The sequence below is a fragment of the Erpetoichthys calabaricus genome, chromosome 14 (genome assembly GCF_900747795.2).
Source record: "Erpetoichthys calabaricus chromosome 14, fErpCal1.3, whole genome shotgun sequence".
Taxonomy (NCBI): Eukaryota; Metazoa; Chordata; class Cladistia; order Polypteriformes; family Polypteridae; genus Erpetoichthys; species Erpetoichthys calabaricus.
The window spans coordinates 26,067,647-26,090,222 of record NC_041407.2 but is presented as its reverse complement, the minus strand read 5'-3'; the positions used below and the strand labels follow the sequence as shown (position 1 = coordinate 26,090,222).

The 22,576-nt window shown below is 42.8% G+C and overlaps 1 protein-coding gene across 1 annotated transcript; it reads right to left on the bottom strand.

The window, feature by feature from the left end:
- Nucleotides 1-225: 225 nt before the first annotated feature.
- evpla (envoplakin a) lies at nucleotides 226-21,888 on the bottom strand. Its single transcript, XM_028818517.2, has 22 exons — nucleotides 21,725-21,888; nucleotides 19,475-19,574; nucleotides 19,233-19,387; nucleotides 18,706-18,832; nucleotides 18,460-18,591; nucleotides 18,296-18,337; nucleotides 17,976-18,137; nucleotides 9,320-9,427; nucleotides 9,057-9,152; nucleotides 8,844-8,954; nucleotides 8,612-8,758; nucleotides 8,296-8,450; nucleotides 7,881-7,978; nucleotides 7,578-7,750; nucleotides 7,264-7,442; nucleotides 6,238-6,376; nucleotides 5,694-5,887; nucleotides 5,465-5,615; nucleotides 5,294-5,377; nucleotides 5,104-5,214; nucleotides 4,910-5,002; nucleotides 226-3,870 (listed from the first exon to the last, which is right to left on the bottom strand). Exons 1-22 carry the CDS (start codon nucleotides 21,766-21,768, stop codon nucleotides 418-420), a joined length of 6,054 nt encoding a protein of 2,017 aa, XP_028674350.2. The 5' UTR covers nucleotides 21,769-21,888; the 3' UTR covers nucleotides 226-417.
- Nucleotides 21,889-22,576: the final 688 nt, after the last annotated feature.

Here is a 22,576-nt window from a genome sequence, read left to right as displayed (position 1 = left end):
GTATCTATGGGTTGTAAACCTGCAGGCAGATAAAGAGCAGACCCTGGTGCTGAATAACTGGGGGTACAAGGGAAAAGCAGTTTTGGGAAGTGAGATGAAATCTGAGAATTAAAAAATCAATTGCTCCCTAAAGTTGAATTAAGTGGGTTCAATAAATGGATTGGATTAAACTGAATGTACAAGCTGATGTCCAGTGCGAAGAAAGGAAGGAGGGAGACACTCTGGTAAGATTGCATGTTTTAATGTGATATATTAAATGAGTACAGAGAGAGCCCACATGCAGGGGAATGGGGAAATCAGACCAGTCTTCAAAAGGAGATAATAATAAGAATGTTGCCAACTAAGCTATGCATGTCACTGGGTAGAGCCCATCCAAGGAGTGGCATGGCATATCAGACTTTAGGCCCTGAAGGTACTTTAGTAACCAAACCCAGAAGAAAGCAGGGATCGGTTTACAGGGCGGTATGAAGGATACGATATGCTGTTGGTGGATACAGCTGGCAGTAAGAGGAGCCCAGTGGACGGATCTCGCTGACATCGGCCCATGGCTTCTTTGTAATTGATCTTCTCCTTACTTACTGGATCAACTATATCTTTGGGATAGGTAGAATCATCTTGCAGCATTTTGGCGGTGGCACTGTCCACCATGTTACTCCGAATAGCATCCGTTATGTTGATGCGACCAGTCCGTTTGGGGTCCACCAGCCCTCCTGTTAGCACTTGGGCTTCCATATAGGCAAGGGCACTATCCCGAGGCATCCAGCCTTTCTGAGCAGCTTCTCCTACAGACAGCCTCTCCTTAGTGACAGGATCTTCTACCCCAGTATAGGCCTTCTGGGCATTGAGTAGCCTTTGAAGGTGAGTGCTCTCAATCAGACCTCGTTCAACTGCTTTATGGACAGAGTACCGATCCTTGCTTATGACATCCACAATGCCACCTGTGGCAGCCTGAGCCTCAAGTAGCTTGTTGCCAGTGATGGGATCAATCATCTTCCTATTCATGGCAGTGCGGATTGATATCCTGCTGTCTGCATTGGTGTCATAAATTCCAGCAATTGGGTAGTTATCCTCTTGAAATGAGGTAGGGGGACTGCTGGACTGAAAGAATGTCCTCTGAGCCTGGGTTGTTGGGGAGAGGAGTGGAGATTTTGACATAAAAGTGCTAATGTCTTTGGGTTTGGACTCACCTGCCACCAAAAGGGCAAACTCTGAAATTGGGATCTTTCCATCCTTGTAAAGTCTGACCTCCTCTGCAGTCACTCTCCTCTCCCTGATGGCATCCTTTATAGAATACTGCTTACCACTCTTGCGGTCCTGCAAAACCGAGACCTCTCCATCAGGACCTAGGGTGGTGATTTCCTCCCAATCACATTCCAGTTCCTCCAGTTGCAGGTACTGGTTGCGATCAATCAAGCCTTGCTTGTAGGCCTCGTAGGGGGACATGTCCTTGCCAGTTTCTGGGTTCAGAATACTTATTCTGGTGGAGAGGTTGGTCTCTCGAGTCTGCTTTTCGCTATGCTTGGCCTCCTCTTTCCTAAAGGTGTTCTGCAGGTCTTTAATGGTCAATTCCCTCTGGTTCAGTGTATCTTTCTCTTGGAGGATATCCTGCTCTAGTTTCTGAATCATGGATTCTAGCTGAATGCTCTTCTGTCTGCTCAGTTGGCTTTTCTCATTCATCAGCTTAGACTGCTGTTTGTAAGAAATACTGATCTGTTGCTTCTCTGTTTGCAAGTTATTCATATTTTTGGCCAGATTATTCTTCTCTTGGAGCAGACTGTCTCTAGTCTGGGTAAGCGCTTTCTCTTCCCGAGACATGTCTCTCCTAGCATCATCTAAGCGTGTGATTCGCTCAGTGAGGCGCCGGATTTCATCCTCCGCATCTCGCCGGGCATTTCTCTCTTGGTTTAGTTGGTCCCTGATCCTCAATCTTTCGTTCTGCACGACTTTGTCTTTTTCCACTCGGATCACTTCTTTGTATACTGTCTTCTCCACTGTCTTCTCTCTCTGGAGGATTTCAATTTTGATTTGGAGGGTCCTCAACTCTCTCTCCAACCTCAAGATCTCATTCCTCTCCCTTTCAATATCTGTTCTCATGCTAGAGGAGGCCTTATCCAGATGGGGGTCTCTCTCAACCTTCAGGACCTCCTCCATTATGATCTTCTCTTCCATAGGTGCTGGTGCCATCTCAATCTCCTTAATGCGCATTTTGATTTGGCGTAGCTCGGTCTCTAAGGTGATCTTTTTGCTGCGCTCTTCCTCAAGATTGAGGCTTCTCTCTTTCTCCAGGATCAGAGTTCGGAGCTGCTCTAATTCCAGCTCCAGTCTTCTTCTGTTCTTTATTTCCTCATCTAGGTCTCTACTCAGCTTATCGTGTTCCATGAATTGCTTGGGATCTTTTTGTAACCGGAGAATTTCCTGGACCACCACCTTTTCGGGAGGCTTCTGTCGCTCCATCAGGATGTGCTTATTCTGCAAGTCAAAGACAAGTTCCTCGATTGCCCGCCGCTTCTGGGCCTCCTCACGCATTTCTCTTCGGAGCCTTTCTGCTTCTTTCTCTAAGAGAGGATCATTCTCGTATTTAATGAACTCTTTATTGACAAGTTTGGTCTCTACCTTTGATTTTTCAGCTTTACATTCGTCTCTTTCCTTGCGTAGCCTTAACAATAAATTCTCAGACTGGTTGTGACTATCATTAAGTCTACTGAGCTGTTGCTTTAGCTTCTCAATCTCCCGCTGGATTTCAGGACTCATCTCCATCTTCAATACTTCCTGAGTTACCTCTTTCAATTCCACCTTTGGTTTCTGGGAACGGAGGGCTTGCAGATCAATCGTGACTTGGTTAATGTCCCTCTCCAACTCTGCACGGTGTTTGCTACTGTCTTGGAGCTCTCTCTTCAGACGGGCCACCTCTGTTTCTGTTTCTGGATCAACCCGGAAGATCTCACTGACCACCTCCTTGACCTGCACCTTAGGCTTCAGCTGTTCCACCTCACGGTAGCGAATCTGAAGACTACTGATTTCATTCACCAGAGAGCTGATCTTGTTCCTTTCATCCTGCAGCTGATTGCGCAGTCTACTGGACTCATTGATGAGCTCTGGATCCTGTTCGACTTTCTTCAGTTCCTTGGTAACGACTTTGGGCTCGAGTGTTGGGATAATCCTCTCCAGAGTGTTAATCTGGCTCCTGGTTTGGAATATGAGGTCATTTATCTTTTTACTTTTTTCACTTTCATCACTGATCATTGTCTGAAATTCCCGAACAGCCTTTAACATCTCGGGATCCTTTTCAAACTTAACCACTTCCTTGGTCACAACCTTCTCCTTGACACTGGGCTTCTTCTGTGAAAGGACGTTGACCTCTGTTTTCACCCGTACAGTGTCACTGTCTGATCTCTGTACCTCTTCCCGGAGCCTCTGAATCTCCTTCCTCAGCTCTGCGGCTGCTTGTTCGAGCTGTGGGTCTTTCTCAATTCTGGTCACTTCTTTTGTGAGAAGTTGCGGTGTGACAGATTTCAATTCTTTCTCCAAAACAACAATCTTCTGAGTTATAAGTTCAATCTCTGACTGGGTGGTAGAGCGGCGTGTATTTTCATCTTGTATTTTGTTTCTCAGTATAGAGAGATCACTTTCCAGTTTTGGATCCCGATAGTATTGCACCACTTCTTTCTCCTCCAGTCTTTCTACCCCTCTTCTGCTCTTTAGAAACAGAAGTTTCTTTCTGAGATCCTCCAGTTCAGTATTCACTTTTGAGCGCTTGGACACCTCATCGTCTAGGTCCTTCTTCAGGTTCTCCGCCTCGTTTAGAGATTTCTGCAAATTTTCTTGATGTACCTGCTGCTTTACCACAACTTCATTCACTTGTTCTTCTTTCTGCAAACAACCATCAAAGAAAGAAAATTATCTTGTGAGTTTATACGGCCAGCTGTGGCCTACTTAACTCTGGCTAACATCTAAATGGAAGGTTACCAAGTCCAGATCACCTTAAATCTATTATAACAAAGGTGTCATTAGCACAAAATGGGCTAAAACAATGGATGCTGAAAAGGGCAGACATACGTCATATCAAAGAATTGCAGCAAACAAAACCAAAGCGTGAGGCAGAACTCAAGGCCAACGGACAAGGAATAGCCATAGCAAACCTAAGCAACATGGTGAGAGAAACCACAAAATGTTGGAAGACGTGAAATATTCCAAAAGAATATGAAAACATGATACATTTTTGTAACATTATTAGAAAAATATTTACAAATCTGCAAAAGGAATGATAATACAATTAAGTTATTTCATCTTCTGTTCATCCACCAGTTCCTCAGTGCACAAGTTTTTCTCGTCCACTGTTATCTATGGGCTGTAGCAAGGAGTAACAAGGCTAAAAAGGACAGGGAGAGCCTGCAGCTGCTTAATGAGACAGTTTTGCCGTTGCAGTTCTCAAAGTCCTTGTTTCACTTGAGCAAGCAGAATTTCCTGCTTTGATCTGTCAAATTTGACTTGACTGTTTGGAATGTTATTCGCTTCTAATTAAAATCAATACAAATATTTAAAAAAAAATCCTTTTTAGTTCAGCCTTCTGACTCAAAATGCCCCAGGTTCACACCCACCCTTTCCTTGTAAGGACATAAATCGGTCGGGGTCGGGGCTCTGAATGAATTCTCGCCAGTGACAGAGTAGACTTGCCTCCCCTTCTAACTCAGTAAGTTCCTTCCAATGTAGTGTGCCACTGCCAGCTACGGTATCCCTGCTTAACACGCTGACCCTCTACTGTCTCCTGTCAGCTCAGCCCCTGACCTCAGGAGTGTCCCTGAGTTACAGCTCACTGTCTATTTCAGAGTACCTTTTGATTTATCACACATTACAAAGTAAAATCCTGGAATTCTAGTGTGCCACACCCACAAGCCCCTGGTTAACATACCTGTGCCTTGACATTTTTGGCAAATTGCAACTGGCTGAGAAGTTGCTCATTCTCTGCAGACACCTTTGTGTACTGGTTAACAAGGCCCTTCTCCTGAAAGAACAAGAAGCAGTGTTTCCAGAAATGTATTATCCTCTCAGAAGGTCTTTCTGCGACTCAACATCCCAAGTTGATTCCCTTCAGTTCCCCATTACCTGTTTCTGAACGCTGTCCTTCAGAGGGGTGCTAAGCATCTTATTGGAGTCCTGAGCAGCTATGTTGGGTTCAAGAGACATGCGGTACTTCTCTGAATGTGCATCATACTCCTGAAAAAGGAAAACCATCAGCAAACTGCTATTGAAAGGTCACAGTTATCCAGACATGTTAGAGCACAGCAGTCCCTACCTGAGAGAGGGCCTGCAGGTCTTGTGAGACTTTCACAGCCCGATCCACGTCATCGTTTTTCCTTTTTAGTTCATCCACAACCCTCTGTAAAATTAGTATAACAGTTAACAGTTGCAGGCATGAATTGCCAGTCAGAGACATAACTTTCAACTGATTCCATGCCTACTGTACCTTCTGGGAATTGAGCTTGTTGTTGACCTCAGTCAAGCTATCATAAGGCATTGGCTTGTTGTTCGGAATGTTGGACATATAGCTGTTAAGGGTTTTGTTTGCATTTTGGAAATCCATATTCTTCAGCTCTGCTTCCTTAATAAGTTTATCTCTGAAGAAGGAGGAAGAGTATGAGTATGGGAAATAGAAGGCAATCAAGTCAAGCTGCCCAAGATAAAGCAGCCCCCACCTGTGCTCCAGCTGGTTGGCCACATTGGCGTAACGGCTGTTGAGTTTCTGTACATCTAACTGCTGTCGCTTAATGTCAGGGCAGTATTCCTGATAGCCCTTCTGCAGGGCACTGCTCTGCTGCTCTGCCTTGGCATAGTCTCTCTGTAACTTCTGAAGTTCATCTTGACTGTTGGACAAGTCTCTCTTCATCCTCTGGGAAAGGAAAGGCATTGACAGTTATAAGCAACTGGTAAAAAGGAGCAATTCCCCCATCCTCAGAGACATCAGCCATAGACTGTCACACACATCTGCACCTGGTCCAGTAGATTGCAAAGCATCTTGGGATATCATGCACTTTGAATGGAAGGCACATTACACCCTGCTCAAAGTAGAAGGTCCACTTACATAACCAGCTGTAGTCACCAATTACACATGTCTTCCCTGCCCCACTCAGCCCCCAGACACTCAACTTTCACCTTAGCAGTGATCAGTATTCCGGTTGTCTACCCACAACGCAGCTCTGCACCACCAAATAGAAGGGCCATATCCCAAAATGTACTCACCTGCAGTTCCTGGCTGCGAATCTGAATTCCATCACTGGTGGAAGGGATACCAGTATCCTTGGCTAGGTTGCTCTCCATCCCCGAAATGATGTTGTCCACCTTCTTCATCTGGTTTTCAAGGTTGAGGGAGGCATTGGCTCTGGCAGATAAATGAAAAGGTTAAGGTGTTGCCCCATCTATATCTCCACTCATTTTCTAAGCACTCGTAATGTACCTGAAATGGAATTCGTTACAGAACGGTGTTATTAATAAAGTATCTATCTATCTATCTATCTATCTATCTATCTATCTATCTATCTATCTATCTATCTATCTATCTATCTATTAAAAATCAAAATGTTTTACCAGATGGCACACAGAACACTCTTTTCTGCTTGGTTTTGTGATATTGCGCCCTGCAAAGGACTGGCATACCTTCCATCATGGTGGCTCTTGCCTTACACTCTGCACTGCTGGGATAATCACTGGTTCCCTTTGATCCTGAACTGGGTAGATTACATTTATCCCCCAGCAGATTAAATGTACATCTATAACATCTGTTGAGTTCTTGTTGCTATGCACGTGCCTAATCTCTCCCTCACTAGCTGTCACTTGACAAATGAAACATTTGAGAAATAACACAATTATTATTATGAAATGACATAATTATTTCATGGTGTAATGCAATACATTTGCTAAATATTGCAGTTGCTTTTTTTTTTTTTTGAGTGTCAGAATAAGCGTCCATAGAATTTACCTTTTAGGCCTTGAGTTAAAGAGTTTCAGTAAACCATGCAGTTTGAGGTGCACACGTTTTTAGCATTTTTTCTGTGTATGTTTTAAAGCCTGATTGCCTCATTGAACTTCTTTCTCCAGTGCTGGATTAACATGTACGTTTCACTCCTTTCCCCTAATTCTATAATTTATCAGGTAGCAGAAACCCACACAACATCTCAGGAGACTGACCGTGAACCGTTCCTTCTCCTGTGCCGACATGCCTATATATCCCCTCAAAAAAAATCAGATGTGAAAAGAACCCCCACTTACTTCTGCGTGTACAGTGAAGACAAAGCTGTGACTTCATCACACTTGTTCTGGACCTTGTCCAGTTGGGCAGGTAGGGCAGAAGCAGTAGGGCCTGTAGGTCTTCTGGAGAGGAAGTCATCAATGTCTCTCTTGACAGCATCCTTCTCCATGTTAAGACCTTGCAAGGTCTTACTTGTGTTCTGTTAAAATTGCAGATACTGTGGATGAGCAGCAGGCTCGATATACAGTATAGTACAAGAACAGTTCCTGGGATTTAGCTACATGACTGCAGAATTTGAGTTTGAGCTCACAATCCTCAAGTCTTCTCCTCTCACCTCTTGCTCTTGGAGCCGCTTGCTGATGTCTTGGGGTGCTGCACTGCGGCTCACAGGGGCCCTTAAACGGGTCACCATGTCTTTCTCACACTGCTCCAGATTGTTGTTTATATCCTCCAGACGGCTACCCAGCTTTCTGGCCTGTGGCTCATCACCACTGCTCATCAAAGGTGCTAAGGGGAAACATCATTTGATCATTCTTGTGGCTACACAGGAAAACCCCCAAGGTCAGGAACACTGAAACCGGTCTATCTGTACAGAGCGCCAAAGGTCAGACAACCCTGAAGGGGATATTGTACTCACCTGTATTCAGACTGCGGCTGACCTCCAGGTTCTGGCTCTTTAGGTTGTTCTGTAGGTTTGTCCTCTTGTTCTTCAGATCATTTAGGTCTTTGCTCAGCCTAATCAAGAATAAACATGGAGTCAGCCTTAGTCTCAATTACTTTACGTTGCTACAACTTTGTTGACAACTGGAACACACCAGAAATCAAAGGTTGCTGAATGACCGCTTGGATCCTCCCTCCAGGTTATTTTATCCAACCGCCTATGCCCCTGTACAGTAACCCTTGTCACTTCTCTGTATCTAGCCTGAGGTACCCTACAGTCCAGCTCCCTGTATCTTAACCAAGCCTCCCGATCCTATCCAACATGTCTATTTTATTGTGCATGGTTACCTAACATCCCAAAATATCCTTCCTTAAACTTCAAAAGTGACTACCTGTCCAGACGGCTGGTGGCCTCAGGGTCAGGTGGTAGCACTTGGAAACACACACCCGGAAGGGTCTTGTTCACTCCATCAACATCCTGGACAACCCAGTTATCAGTGTCCCGGTTATCCTTTAGGTTGTACCTGTCACCTCTTGTTATGAAATCCTGCAGAAGAAATAGTTAAAACTAAAATGTATATACCAGTTAGCTCAGTGGCATCCAGGACCAAAACACACACACCCAAAAGGGCATTTCAGAGGCCAGAAAAATTCAGAAAGGTTAAATACAGAAGCAGCAATTTTAGGTACTCATCTCCCCTAAAGTACCTTGTCATTGTTCCAATCGCAAAGACTTTCCACGGGTACAGACTTGGATGGCATTGTGTGGCGAAGTTTCAGTGGAGAGATTTCCGGGGCACGTTTTCTCAAGTCTGCCAAGAGTCGTTCATTCTGCTGGACAGATCTCTCTTCACGCTGTGATGCAGACAGACAGGGGTGTCACTTAGCTTTGGAGCAATCAGATTTTGCACAGTCTTCCTCCTCTAGCCTCTAAACTCACCTCTATATAGCGCTGGATCTCAGAGGTACTGTTGGAGTTGGCCACCTTGGAGTCCAGGTCAGCATTTTGCTTTTTCACAGCTTGACTTGCACTGTCCACATCGTCATAGAACTGCAGATGGAGACAGTGTGGAGTGGGGATTATTGAGTTCACACACTCACGTTAGAAGGGCTACTCTCCTTATTGGACATGTGGTCAGCACAGCACTCCTACCTTCTTGTAGTCTTCCACGTTGTGCAGGTGGGTCTCCTTGCAGACACAGAGGTTGAGGAAGTCCTGCCATTCTGTCTGTAGTGCATCTCGATGAGCCTTCAAGAGTTTAGAGTTCCAAGTTACTTAAGGACTTGGTGCTGACTACCCAGCTCTTGCAAAATCATATTGATACTTCTCCGAATTGCAGGAACTGAGAACTACAATACATCACAGCCAAGTGCAACATATTTAAGTTCAGCTAAATCTGTAGCAGTCAGGCTCACCTGAATGGTGGAGCTGGCTGGGTGCTTCTCCATAAGCAAATTGTCTCCTTTATCCAGCAGCTTATTCACCTCACCCTCATGATCAAGTAGGCTGTTAGCCTTGAAGTTCTAAGGATAAAAAAGCAGACCTCTTATTGGTTTCAGAGTTGTCAGGATTACTTTTCCTATTCTTTCTTTACTCCTTCTTACTGAGGTTCTGATTTTACACTTTCTTATACAGGGAGATTCACTCGAAAGAGGCCCTTATTATTCTGTAATAACTCTCGCTAGGAATAAGCAATCTGAACGAAACAACGTCCAACGTTCTCATCAGTATATGGAGCTTTGAACATGCTGGGATGCCCCTGCGTCAGAGACATAAGGTACTTCTCATCAGGATGGTGGTGTACAGTATTGAGCAGCGCGTCTTCATGGTGCAAACCTATTGGGTACCCAATTCATTTAAACAATGTCAGAATCAATAGGATGATAGTAAGTTAACAGAAGGGTACTTCCAGCAAGATGGAGCAACATGTCACACATCGGCAAGGAGCCTGGCAGAAATTGTGTCCTTCTTCGGCAACTGGGTGATTTCACAGGGGCTTTGGCCACCGCGGTCGCCAGATCTGACACCACCAGACTTCTTCCTTTGGGGTATGCTCAAAGGAAAAGTCTATTGGAACAAGCCTCACACTTTGGAAACTTGAAGGAAAACATCCAACGTGAAATTGCTACTATTCCCCTCGAGACACTTGCCGACATTCAGGAACATGGAGTGCTACGTCGAAATGGAAACCACTTCTAGCATCGCATGTTATGCAATCGATTACACATACGTCAAGGTATATTGCATATTTTTTTGGTTCAGATTGCTTCATCTTAACAGGAGTTACAACAGAATATTCGGGTGAATCTCCTTGTACTATCATTACATAATTAGCTCTTTCCTGTCACTTATTTGTCAAAGTAAACATACTGTATTTGTGTGGCTTGATGCATGGTATTAACAAAATCCACACGTCCTGAACTTGTTTATTGGTTAACAAGATGGTGAGTGTTTATCCACGCTGTGCCTGTCACAAGATTGAACGAATACTCTGGGCCTATTTAGACTTCATCACTTGGCCTTCCCTGCATGTCTTTGGGATGAGGAGGAAAAACCAGAAGCCTCCTCAGAAAACAGACAATCCTGGAGAACATGCACTCTCCACATGGATTCACAGTTGCGATTTGAGCCCAGGTCCCTGGAGCTGTGAGGTAGTGTTATCACTGCATTACCCTGCCACCCATGGCATTCTATTTATTTGATATTGTAATGTTTTTATTTTATTTTAAGTTTAATTTTGGCATTAACTACATGAGTATTTCATTGTATGTAGAGGTAGCCTTATACAGGGTGGAATACAGTGCACATGTGTCACTAAACAAATTCCTGAGGGAGGAACGTTTTGGCCCCCCAAATTAAAATTTCATTGACTAAACCCCCCACGGACAGCATACCTGTGTCTAGTTCCAAAACTGCCTCCTACAGGAGCCCTGTGTGTTCAATAAATAAAAGTCCCACCAAAGGGAAAAATTTCAAAATAAAACTTGGGCTACAGTGCCCCCTAGCAGAAATGGGAGATCTATGCAAAATGTGGTGGGGTTCTGCATACCGGAGAAACGCACACATTCAGCTTTATGTATTAAATTCAAGTCTATGAAAATTTTTACATTTAATTTCGTGTTGGCATAATTCAAAATATTTAGCATCCTACTGTGTTTATTACGTGCTGCCTTTTTGGGAGTCTTTGTTTATGGTTGCTATTGAGTGACATCCAGAGGTGTTTTGCTTCTTCTTGTAGTCTTCCTGGTTTTGCATTCTCACACTTTTTCTAACTACAGTTTCATCTTCTGGTCCTTCTCCTTGGTCCTCACAGCCTCCCTTTCCTTTTACATCTTTGGCAGAACATTGTGCTGTTGGGCTATTCTGGTCCCCATTCAAGGCTGGTTCCTGCACTTGGTGCTGAGCCTACATTGCTTGATGAGAATCTTCTCATTTTTTTTGCTGCTGTTCTACAACTGTCACCTCTTTCATTCACATAGCATTTGACTAGTCCTGTCTGAAGATCAGAACATGCTGTCTGCATCAACCGCTTGATTAGTTCTGTCTTCTCATTTTCATAACAGCTTGACTTGGTCTGTCTCCTTACTAACCCCTGCTCAGCTAGTCCTCCCTGTAGATCAGGAAAACATGTCTGTATTCTCCACTCAACCAGTTCTGCCTCCTTAATTCCCTGCGGCTCCATCCTGTCAATGTGCCAACACTCCTCTAATTCTGTCAACATACCAGGGCAGAGTGGTTGACTAGTCATGTCTGCTCATTCTCTGACTGCCCCTATCACCCTGGCACTGAACCACAGGGGTGTCATAATATTTTCAAATCTACAAGGAAATGGGAATCCCCAATCTATGCTTAGTTCCTATTACATTTCCCCAAAATTTTTTTCCAAAATTTTCCAGAACCAATCAAGAAATCATCCAGCTCATTCCATACTTGCTTTGTATGTGAAGAATATGTAGACTTGAGAACTTCTAAACAAGATCTTAGTAGTTTAGCACCATGTACTGTACACGACCAGCCTGTACCCAATGTCTTACATTGCTGCATTCTATTTCTTTTTTAAAAAAACTTGTTTCAAGTGTTTGAATACCATTTATTTTGTGAAATACTGTCTGTTTATGTAGAATCAAGTAATAAAAGTACTAGACTGCAGACGAAGTGGAAACTATCCCTGGTAGCGTTCAATGTGACCTGCCAATTTGGGTCTGTAACAAAGTGCTGTGAACAGGCAATTATTAAAGACATACATGGAAGCATGCAGAGAGTAAAAAGTCTGTAAAATGTAGCGAAATGAGAATTTATTCCTGTAGAAATAAAAACTAAAAAATTACACATTTGATGTAATCGCCGTACAAGTACTAAAAAAACACTAAATGCCAAACAGTCTTGTTTTGTTTTTAGTTTTAATTGAAACCGGCATAATTACCTGCAAGAACCCACCCATGAAATGAGCCTATCACTTCAAAAACCCAACCAGAGCCCGGCTTCTACAGCTGCATAGTGATTTGAATCATTTGGATCAGTCCAGTGGAAAGATCTGGATATTTATCATACAAATCAAATGATTTTTATCATTATGTGCAATCACCAAGCACTAAAAAAACACCCCAGGATGGCCAGTGCTCTCCCCAAGAAACCCACCAACCTAATATAAGAAAAAAAAACTCATCAATACGCTATTGTACTCTCCACATGTACTTGTATTAACTGTAAGGTTTGCATAATTGTCACCAAAAGCAACGCTTCACTGCACAGGTTCACTTGGTGAGGGAGAGACTCAGTTCACTTTATCATTTGGTTTGTGGTTTTTATTTCCATTCAATTCAGAATGTGGCTGTTTTTGCCAATATTAAGCCGTAAAGCATTTTAGCATATAAATAATTATCACACCGTAGTTCTTTTTTATTATATTTTGAACACCCCAACTGAAAAACTAATGTAATGTTTTCGATCTGTTTTAGAGTCCTAGTGGCTATCTGGGCAGCACTGGACATTAGGAATTAAGCAGCCCTAGACGAGAGGCCAGTCCATTCAACATGGGGACAATTTGGATTCACTAATCAATCGTCCTAAAGGCGGCAGCATGTTACACAACTTTATGTTGGAGGGGATCTCAGACTTCATGACTGCAGTTGCTGATCTCATTCTTTTGAGGATGGCTGAACACACAACTAGGAGTCACAAGCGATAAAAACCTATACGACTCCATACAGACTTTTCCACACATTTCCAGAATATAGCAAGCTTGCTGCATTCTAAAAGCAAATATCATGCTGCCTGACAGCGCCGGTGCCTTCATTAAGGCTTTCCAGGTATGGTGAGTTCAGGTGCATCCCAATTTTGATCATTTTATTTCCCTATTTTCAATTCTGTCATGATATGACAAACATGACACATCATGTAGATGAGCCTCTGTTCTGTTTGCAGGGTCCAAAACACCCACATTCCTTCTTTCTACATTTACAAGCATTGTGCTTCTGGCTTTAGCAAACACACAAGCCCACCCCTACAACTTAAGACGAAAATCAAACCTGCTTGATTTGTCAGGGTGAACTACAAAATGGTTGGACAGAGTCATTGAGGACTATAGACTGCTAATCACTAATAGTGTAGACTGATAATCATGGGACACAACTCGTTAAGATTATGCAAATGAAATCAGCGACTGAAAATCGATGGAAAATTTGTTTAGTGTCTTGGGGGCTTTGGGATGTGTGGAGGTAAACCAAAGTTCTTAGAGAAAAGCCCACACAGACATAGTGACAAGAAGCAAATGACAATGATGAAGAATGTGATTCAAAGCCAGGAGGCTCGAAAAGGCATAAGATAGATGATAGCAATACTGAAAATTACCCATGTTATTAGGAATATTAAAAATCAGAGTATTTAGGAGATGGGGTTCTTCCTGTGCAGAGATTTCATGTTTCCCCTTGTCTCTGTGTGGTTTTCCTCCAGGTGCTTTGGTTTCCTTTCACGGTCCAAAGACATGCAGGTTTAGGTGGACTGGCGATGGTAAACGGGCCCCTGTTGTGTGTGTGTGTGTGTATGTATATGTGGTCACCCTATGATGGGTTGACATCGTGCCCAGGGATTGATCCTGCCTTGTGTCTGATGCTGGCTGGGTTAGGCTCCAGCTTCCCAACACCCCTACTCTAGATAAGTGTGTTTTTGATAGGATTTGTTACCTCTTTTATCAAGATACCTTTACATTGATTTAGAAATACAGCCTAGACATTACAAGTGTTGCTTGAAATGATTGATTTTTCATTTATTAATTCACATGCGATTGCAAAGCTCCATTTTCAGCAGCCATTCCTCCAGTGTCCTAATGGTAAACTCCCTTAGCTTATCCCTAATTAGGCATGTTTAAATGCTTATTGGTTATCAGAGAAACCTCTGCAATTGCTTTAGCACTGCTGAAACCTGTTATTATGTTCACTTGGGCTGCAAAGTACTGATATTCCTAAAGCTCGATTCTGAGTTCAAAAATGGCCAAAATGGCCAAATGAACAAAACGAAGGTTATTCCATGTGACAGACTGCTAAGATATTGAAGATTTCCTACCAAGGTGCCTATTAGTGTCTGGACTGAAGAGAGCAAACTGATCTAACCACAACAGATAAAGAAGAGGAATGCCCAGATGGACAACAACATAAGAAGATAAGGACGTCAGAGTGTGTAATTTGAAAAACAAATGGCTTACAAGTCCTCAGTTGGCTTCTTCATTTAATACACGGCAAATACCAGCGTCATCTGCAACAGAGAAGACCACTCCAGAATGACGGCCATAATTCACTTTTCCAGTCATCTTCCGCCTAATGTCTGTGTTCTTTAGCCCATTTTACTCTTTTCTGTTTTATTTGCCAGTTTCAGATATGGCTTTTCCTTTGAAGCTCTAGCTCTAAGGCCAGCATCCAGAAATTGTCTTTTCTCTGTTGCAGATGACACTGCGATTTGGCACGTATTACATGAAGAAGCCAACAGAGGATCTCTAAGGTGTTTGTTTGTCAAGCTACACACTCTGATGTCCTTATCTTCTTATGTAGTTTCACATCTGGGCCTTCCCCTTCTTTTTCTGTCCTGATTAGATCCAGTTTGCCCTCTTCACTCAAGACAGCAATAGACACCTTAGTAGGAAATCTTCAGGTTGTTGGCAGTCTGTCACATGGAGTACCCTTTATTCTGCAACAAAACAATAGACTGACATGTTTCTTGAGACACCTGTTTTATGTTTGCCATTTTTGAACCCAATTTTAGGAATACCAGTACCTTACAACTTAAATGTACATAATAACAGGTTTCAGTGGTGCTGATGCAAGTGCAAAGGTTTCTCTAATAACCAATAATCATTTAAAAAATAGTCAATTAAGGATAAGCTATGGGTATTTACCATTAGGACAGTGACGGAACGACTGCTGGAAACGGAGCTTCACAGTCATATGTGCATAATAAATTAAAAAAATCATTCATTTCAAGCAGTAATAGCCATTAGGTATTGGCTGTATTTTAAAATCAGTGTAATGGTATGTTTATTAAAAAAGGTATCAATTTCTATCAAAAACAAACTTCATGGGTGTGACTGGTAGTGTATACTGTATACATTTCTTATATGAGGCTTTAAATTAGGATTTACTGTGATGTTGACAAGTACACTTTTTTTATTTTTCACATTTGTGGTCCCCCCGGGAAAAATGTCCTCAGTCACTGTTCAGTACGTTGCTTTTTAATGGCCATTTCCCAAAGCGAATCAGTATGATCAATTCACTAAAACCATTTGTTCACTTATGAAATATGCATCACTAATAGCTTGATAGCTATTTATAGCGTTTATATATATATTTATAGCTATTTATATTTATATTTTTATATTTATATTTTTTATATTTATTTTTATATTTATATATTTTTATTTTTAGTTTATTTATAGCTATTAAATAGCATTTGTTTTCAGTCTGCTAGATTACTGTAACGCAATCCTCTCAGGAATACCTAAAAAAGACATAAATCATTTGCAACTAGTGCAGAATGCAACTGCTAGAATCCTAACCAGGAAAAGAAAATCCGAGCACATCTCTCGAGTTTTGATGTCACTACACTGGTTACCTGTGTCATTCAGGATTGACTTTAAAATTCTGCTTATGGTTTATAAAGCCTTAAATAATCTCGCCCCATCTTATATATTGGAATGTCTGACATCTTATATTCCAAATTGTAACCTCAGATCTTCAAATGAGTGTCTCCTTAGAATTCCAAGAGCAAAACTTAAAAGAAGTGGTGAGGCGGCCTTCTGCTGTTATGCACCTAAAATCTGGAATAGCCTGCCAGTAGGAATTTGCCAGGCTAATACAGTGGAGCACTTTAAAAAACTACTGAAAACACATTATTTTAACTTGGCCTTCTCATAACTTCACTGTAATTTAATCCTGATACTCTGTATATCCAATTCATTATAATAACTTTTCATGGCGGCTCTAAAATCTGTACTAACCCCTACTCTCTCTTCTGTTTCCTTTTCCGGTGTCCTTTTGGTGGTGGCTTGCGCCACCACCATCTACTCAAAGCACCATGATGTTCCAACAGTGATGTATTAAAAGCCAGAAGTCTGCATGACCATCACCATCAAGTCCTTCCGTGAGAACCTTAAATACAAAGAGGACTATTTCATTTATGTTAGGTAGAATGCCCAGAGGGGACTGGGCGGTCTCGTGGCCTGGAACCCCTGCAGGTTTTATTTTTTTCTCCAGCCGTCTGGAGTTTTTTTTTGTTTTTTCTGTCCCCCCTGGCCATCGAACCTTACTCTTTTTCTATGTTAACTAATGTTGTCTTATTTTAATTTCTTATTTTGTCTTTTATTTTTCATTTCTTCATTATGTAAAGCACTTTGAGCTACTTTTTGTACGAAAATATGCTATATAAATAAATGTTGTTGTTGTAATAGCTTCATGGCTAGTTGCTAGTCAACAAGTCAACATTTCAATAACTTGCCTATTTTTTTGAGCCTGCAATCAGCACATTGTGGAGGTGGAACGTTTGGAACGCCTCTACTTATTGCTAGACCAGGACAGTCTGCACATGCTGCTTGACAGACCAGACTAACTGCCTGCTTACTCCCCTGTTTATCTTAAAATGGTCCTGTATGCTCACTCTCCCACAGCCTGTCTACGCCTGGCACGTCATTCCCTCAATTTTTAAGTGTTAAAACTCATGAAGGAGTGCTGTTTGGCAAGTCCTGCCTGCTGAACGTCTTGCTATTGCTAGCCCTATCTGGTCTGCTCATTAATGCTCAACTAGTCCCATCTCGCATGTCAGATAATTGTGTGCTGTTCACAAATACTCAGCAAGGACTATCTGCACTCGTACTCCACATAAACTCACAGCTCACTCTCCCATGTATCAGCTAATCACATCTACTCGACTGTCCTTTTCTGTTCAGCCCTTGTCTATTCAGCTGGTTCTGTCTGCACAGCTTGTTGTGTTAGTTCAACTTCATCACACCTAGGCTGCTCTTTTTCTCACCCAGTTGGGCTACTTTTGATTGTAATCCGCGTGACAAAATGGATTTTCACAGGTTGTGTTTTTTGGGCTACTTTTTAAAAAACAGAATTGCATTTTGGGCTATTTTTCGAATTCTTCTCCAATTATTTTTTACCATGTTTTTCATTCATCTGGCACCTTATTCCCCTGCTACTTGTACTAAAATCCCCCCTCCCAATTATGTGATGGTATACACCCATTCTATCACTCTGAAATACCTCAAAGCCCAAAAACTTGGGTTTGATGGTATGTGGTATGTGCTCTGACACTGCCCCTGCTTCCTGGTGTGTCATTTTATCTACCTCAGGCACTGGGCTATTTTTTTGGGCAAATACGCTATTTTTAAGCAGTCATTGAGCTATACATTTTTTAGGAACCTGACAACCCTGCATCCCCTGCACACCTCAGCTAGTCATATGTGCTCACATACAGTATCTGCTGTTCGACTAGCCCTCTCCACTCAACACCACAGTACAGTACTCAGGTATCCCTGTCTGCTCTTTCTATTTCAACACAGCTTCCCAGTTTGATCCATTTTACCTCATATTCCCTGCGTATTTCAATATGGTCATTCATGTGGTCACTCCAGTCTTCCTTGAGGATTTTATCCTGATTCTCACTAAGAAACAGCAGCTCCTTTGTGCAGCCCTGCAAGTAGCCATACAGGCTTGCTAGATGGTTCTTGCGTTGCTTGGAGCTTTCCTGGAGAAAAAAAAAAAAAAGAAACAGTGAAGGTCATGGTAATGGTCAGCTGCCAAACACGCCTCCTGATCCTTCTCCCATGCAGCATATGTAGACCAATGGCCTTCATCCAACTAGACCAAAGTACTTAGGCATTGTGCACTATGGCAACAGCTTACCAGCAGTGCAGCATGCTGCTTCAGAATGGTGGCTTTATCCTCCTGAAATTGAGAATGAGAAATAATGAGTTGCTGTGACAGAGTTGTGAGAGACATTAGACTGACCTGTGACTTGCTTCAGTCAACTCAAGTCTAGACATCACAGCGACCATATATTCACTCACCGGCTTGCCAGTAAAGGTCTGGTCAATTTGAGGGCCATATGCCTCAATCTGCTTGTGCAGGATGTTGTGCTCGGCAATCTGCTTCTCCATCTCCGGAAGTCCAACTGGATAACTACCCTGATTCACTTGGAGCTGTGGGACAAAAGAGGTCAGCTAGCTCAATGTGATGCTCCACAATGGATTTGACCAAATAAAGTCAAGAGAAAGTATTCACTTGACCAAATAAAGTCAACAGAAAGTATTCACCTGTTTTTGGCCAAGAATAGTCATCCAGTCTATGGAGGGCGTCGAATCTGGCACATCTGGCTTGTTGTCATACACGTCACGGTACTTGGTGCAGTTCTTGGACCAGCGTTCATGGAGGTTTTTTATGCTGAGACAGGGGAAGCAGAAGTCAGATACAGGAGCTGGAATGTCCTCCTGTCCAGCACAAACTACTTCTCCCTACCCCTGTGCCCTGTGCAAAGTCTGCTTCAACCCCCAGTCCAAAACTGGACCTACTTTCCTTCATGCTAGTGCCTTCACCTAGATCTGCCTCACCCTCCTGACCGCCTATGTCCCCATTTCATTTCTGTACAGCCTCAGCTCTGCTCTGCTGCAGTCTACCTCAATAATCTCCACCAACCTGCTTTGCCTTACTCTATTGGCCTGTGACAAGTCTGCTTCACACTCCTAGCCAACTCAGCCCTCATGTTGTTGTCCAGGCCTGGGCCTCCCCTCCTTCACTTTAGTGCCCACCTAGTACATTCCTAGTCTTGGATATGTTAACTTACTCCTGCTCTATCTCAGTAGCCTGTGGGTGCTTCATCTTCTTCGCTTTGTCTGCATCTAGGAAGAGGTCCTTGAGTAGCATCTCAGACTCGGCCAGTGCTTCAGAGTTATCGTTTTCGTACTGAAACCTCTGACCACTTTTCAGGTACTTCTCATCCTTGAATGTCATAAAGAAGCACATATCCCGTCATCCTATTGTTTTAAAATACACACCTACTATTTGCTCCTGTGTGAAGTCACTTACCAGTGCAAGCTTCTCCTCATTGAAGTAGATATGCTTCTCGACCTGGTCAGCATTCTTCTGCATGCGGGCGATGAGCAAAGCCAGTTCATTGTTCAGTGCCCTAAGGGTGAGTGGACAGAAAATGGGTCACTCAGGCCACAAGATTCTAGGAGTGTCACTCTTACAGGAGAGGGAGGAGCTCATCTTTGTTGTAAATATTGGAACCAGACATGCAAGTGGGGCAGCCACATTCCGCCCGACGCCCTTGTCCCCCTAGGCCTGTCCTGCCGACGCCTTCACATTCCTTCCTCATTAGTTTCCACAGTAAGAATGCTGCTGTGCTGAAAGATGAAGCTAACCAGTTAGCCTACAAGGGGTTACCTGGTCATTCTGATAGGAGATCCTCTCACACTGATCTCCAAGCCACTTGACAACTAAGGTTGTATCTTGTTACTGGACAAGCAAAGGTCTTCCCACTCCAATCACCTTTTATGTCCAAAGTGGGCTCCTTCATGTGATATTCTGACCACTTCAAATAGATCCTCCTCTTACTGTATATTGGCAGAATTCTCCTTACTTTGACCTGTTGTTCATGGTCAGCAGAGCTCCTCATAATAATGAACTTGCTTACATTGACCGCCTCATCATTCTTATTAGAGATCCTTGTAATAACATCTTCCTAGGTGTTCCCAGCAACAGCAAAAGTCCTCATAATAATGAGTTCATGAGCACTCTCAGGACAACTCCTCCTGGCCATTCTCATCGAAGGCATTCTTGTAATGACCAGATAGAAATGCTCAGTACCAGCTCTCCAGACAGTGACCTCTTGATCACTTTCAGCAAAGGTTTTTTAGTATCTACCTCCAGGAAACTCTAAGCAAAACTGCTGTTACAGATTTCCTTGTCCATTCCTCAATGAGCAACTTTAATTCTGTCCAGATCAACACTGTAATCTGTTGTTAACACTGCAAATGTGTCACTCAAGTAGATCTGTGTCTATACTGACCACCTGGACATTTGTGGTAAAGCTTCTTGTGCTGTATACTAAATAGCTGGAAACTCTGAGTAGAGCTGTTATCTCCTAATTGCTCAGCAGACAGCTCCCAGGAAACTGCCCACTTGGACAATCCCATTCCCAATCTTGTGCCGACCTCTTAAGACGCGCCCAACAAGATGCTGCTTTTACTTTTATAACGCTTGTTATACAATCCAAGCAGAACACCACTTACACTGATCTCCAAAACACTCCTGCCAGAGTACATCTTACACTGGCCTCCAGGACGCTCAACAGCACTCAATGTACACCGACTACATCAGCTCTCATATTAGAGCCGCAGTTATGCTGACCTCTAAGCACAGCCCTTCACACACTACTCTGATCAACCATCAAGCCTGTGCCCCATCTGATTCCTCCAAGTCATCGCAGTGACCACACAGTCTTTGGGAAGCTAAGCTCACGATTTCATACTCCAAATTATTATTTTTTTACTTATAATTTGGCTAATGCCTTAATACAAGGCAGCTTACAACATTTGAGATCCAAAAGGTTTTATTTCTTTTGTTTTACCTATTAGCGCACAGGCAGGTGAAGTGACTTGCTGATGGTCACATAGTGTCAGTTTGAGGTTACAACACAAAACCTCAAAGTTTGAAGTTCAAAGCATTAACTACTACACCACAAATGGAATTCATTCCATGTTAACCCTTTTAGTGACCACTCAGAGATTCTTAATATTTGTGAAGTTATTAGAGCTTGAGAAAAGTGCTATATAAGTAAAATGTACTTATATATTATTAGTAAATCAAACGTCTCTTAAACTTTCTTTCAACATATTTCCAGCCAAACTCAGATTGATACTCACTTTTCTATCCTTCCTTATAGCCTCAGGTGGAGACTGACAGTTTCTGGGCTTCACCCCACCTGTCACGGTCCCAGATAAGCGATACCCAACACAGTCACAATCCCGAGCGCTCCTCAATCAAGACCTGACCACTAAGAGAAGTCCCAAGTCTTGAGTTAAACCAGCCATTCTTCTAGAAGTGTTGTCCTGAAGGTTTCAGGGCCCTGCAGCACTCCAGAGTTCCTAAAGCTGTGGTCACCCAACGCCTAGCTGTCTCTGCCCAGATTCCTGATAATTCCATATTCTTTGGGCTCAGATTCCAGATTCTGAGTGCACCCACTAAAATGAGTTCACTTCCCAGGACGACTGCTAAGAACCCCCAAATTCCCTCTGAGACCAATTCAATAAACACGGACATTAGAATACTCACTTGCTTGTTTTGCTGGCCGACCTCGTAGTGCTCTTCTTGAACATTTTTGAGCTGCCCTGGTGTCCCCCAGGATACGTGAAGGTTGCAGTCTTCTCTCCTGCGGCACTCAAGACTGCTAATGGGAGGCTTTCGAGCCCAATAAAAACTACACCCTTGTGAATCTCCACCCTGTGAACAGGTGCACTGTAGTGGAGGGCGTCTCCAGTTTCAGGTAACTGGACCAACCTGTTCTCAGATTATTTAGCCTTTTTTTTTTTTTGGAAGGTTTCTCAACAGCAGCCGCCCAACTGGAGTTGAAAGGAGAGGCAAGTGGATAAAGAGACATTTCTGTCTGTCGGTGCCAGTGCAGAAAAATGAGTAAGACACATCTGACAGAACATCAAGTTTCACAACTCACCTATGGGCTGTGTCACCTTAGGTGTAGAAGGCCATGCCGCCCAACTGCCGTCTTTGGGTTTTATAGTGCCTTTCAATATTAGCACTTGCAAATTCACGGTAAAGTGTGCCCTGCTTTGGGGCAGCATGGATATCTAAGTCACTTAAGGATGTACTGGCACTTCATCAGTGCCCTTTAGAAAGTATAAGCAGTGTGCTATAATATTAATGTGGCATCTTGTTCATGTCTTGTAATTTAGTGTTCCTTCAATTTGCATTCCCAGACAAAAAAAGCTTTTCTTCATGAATTAAATATTGCAAAATTTATTGAATATGAGAAATTTAAGACAGCAGTTACAGTGACACTCTGACGGTGTGAATTTCATTGAATGTTTAGTTTACCGGTTATTATGTCAAGCCATTTTCTAATCTGTTTATCCAGTTTTGAGTCACTGGGCTGAGCCAGTCAATCCATTA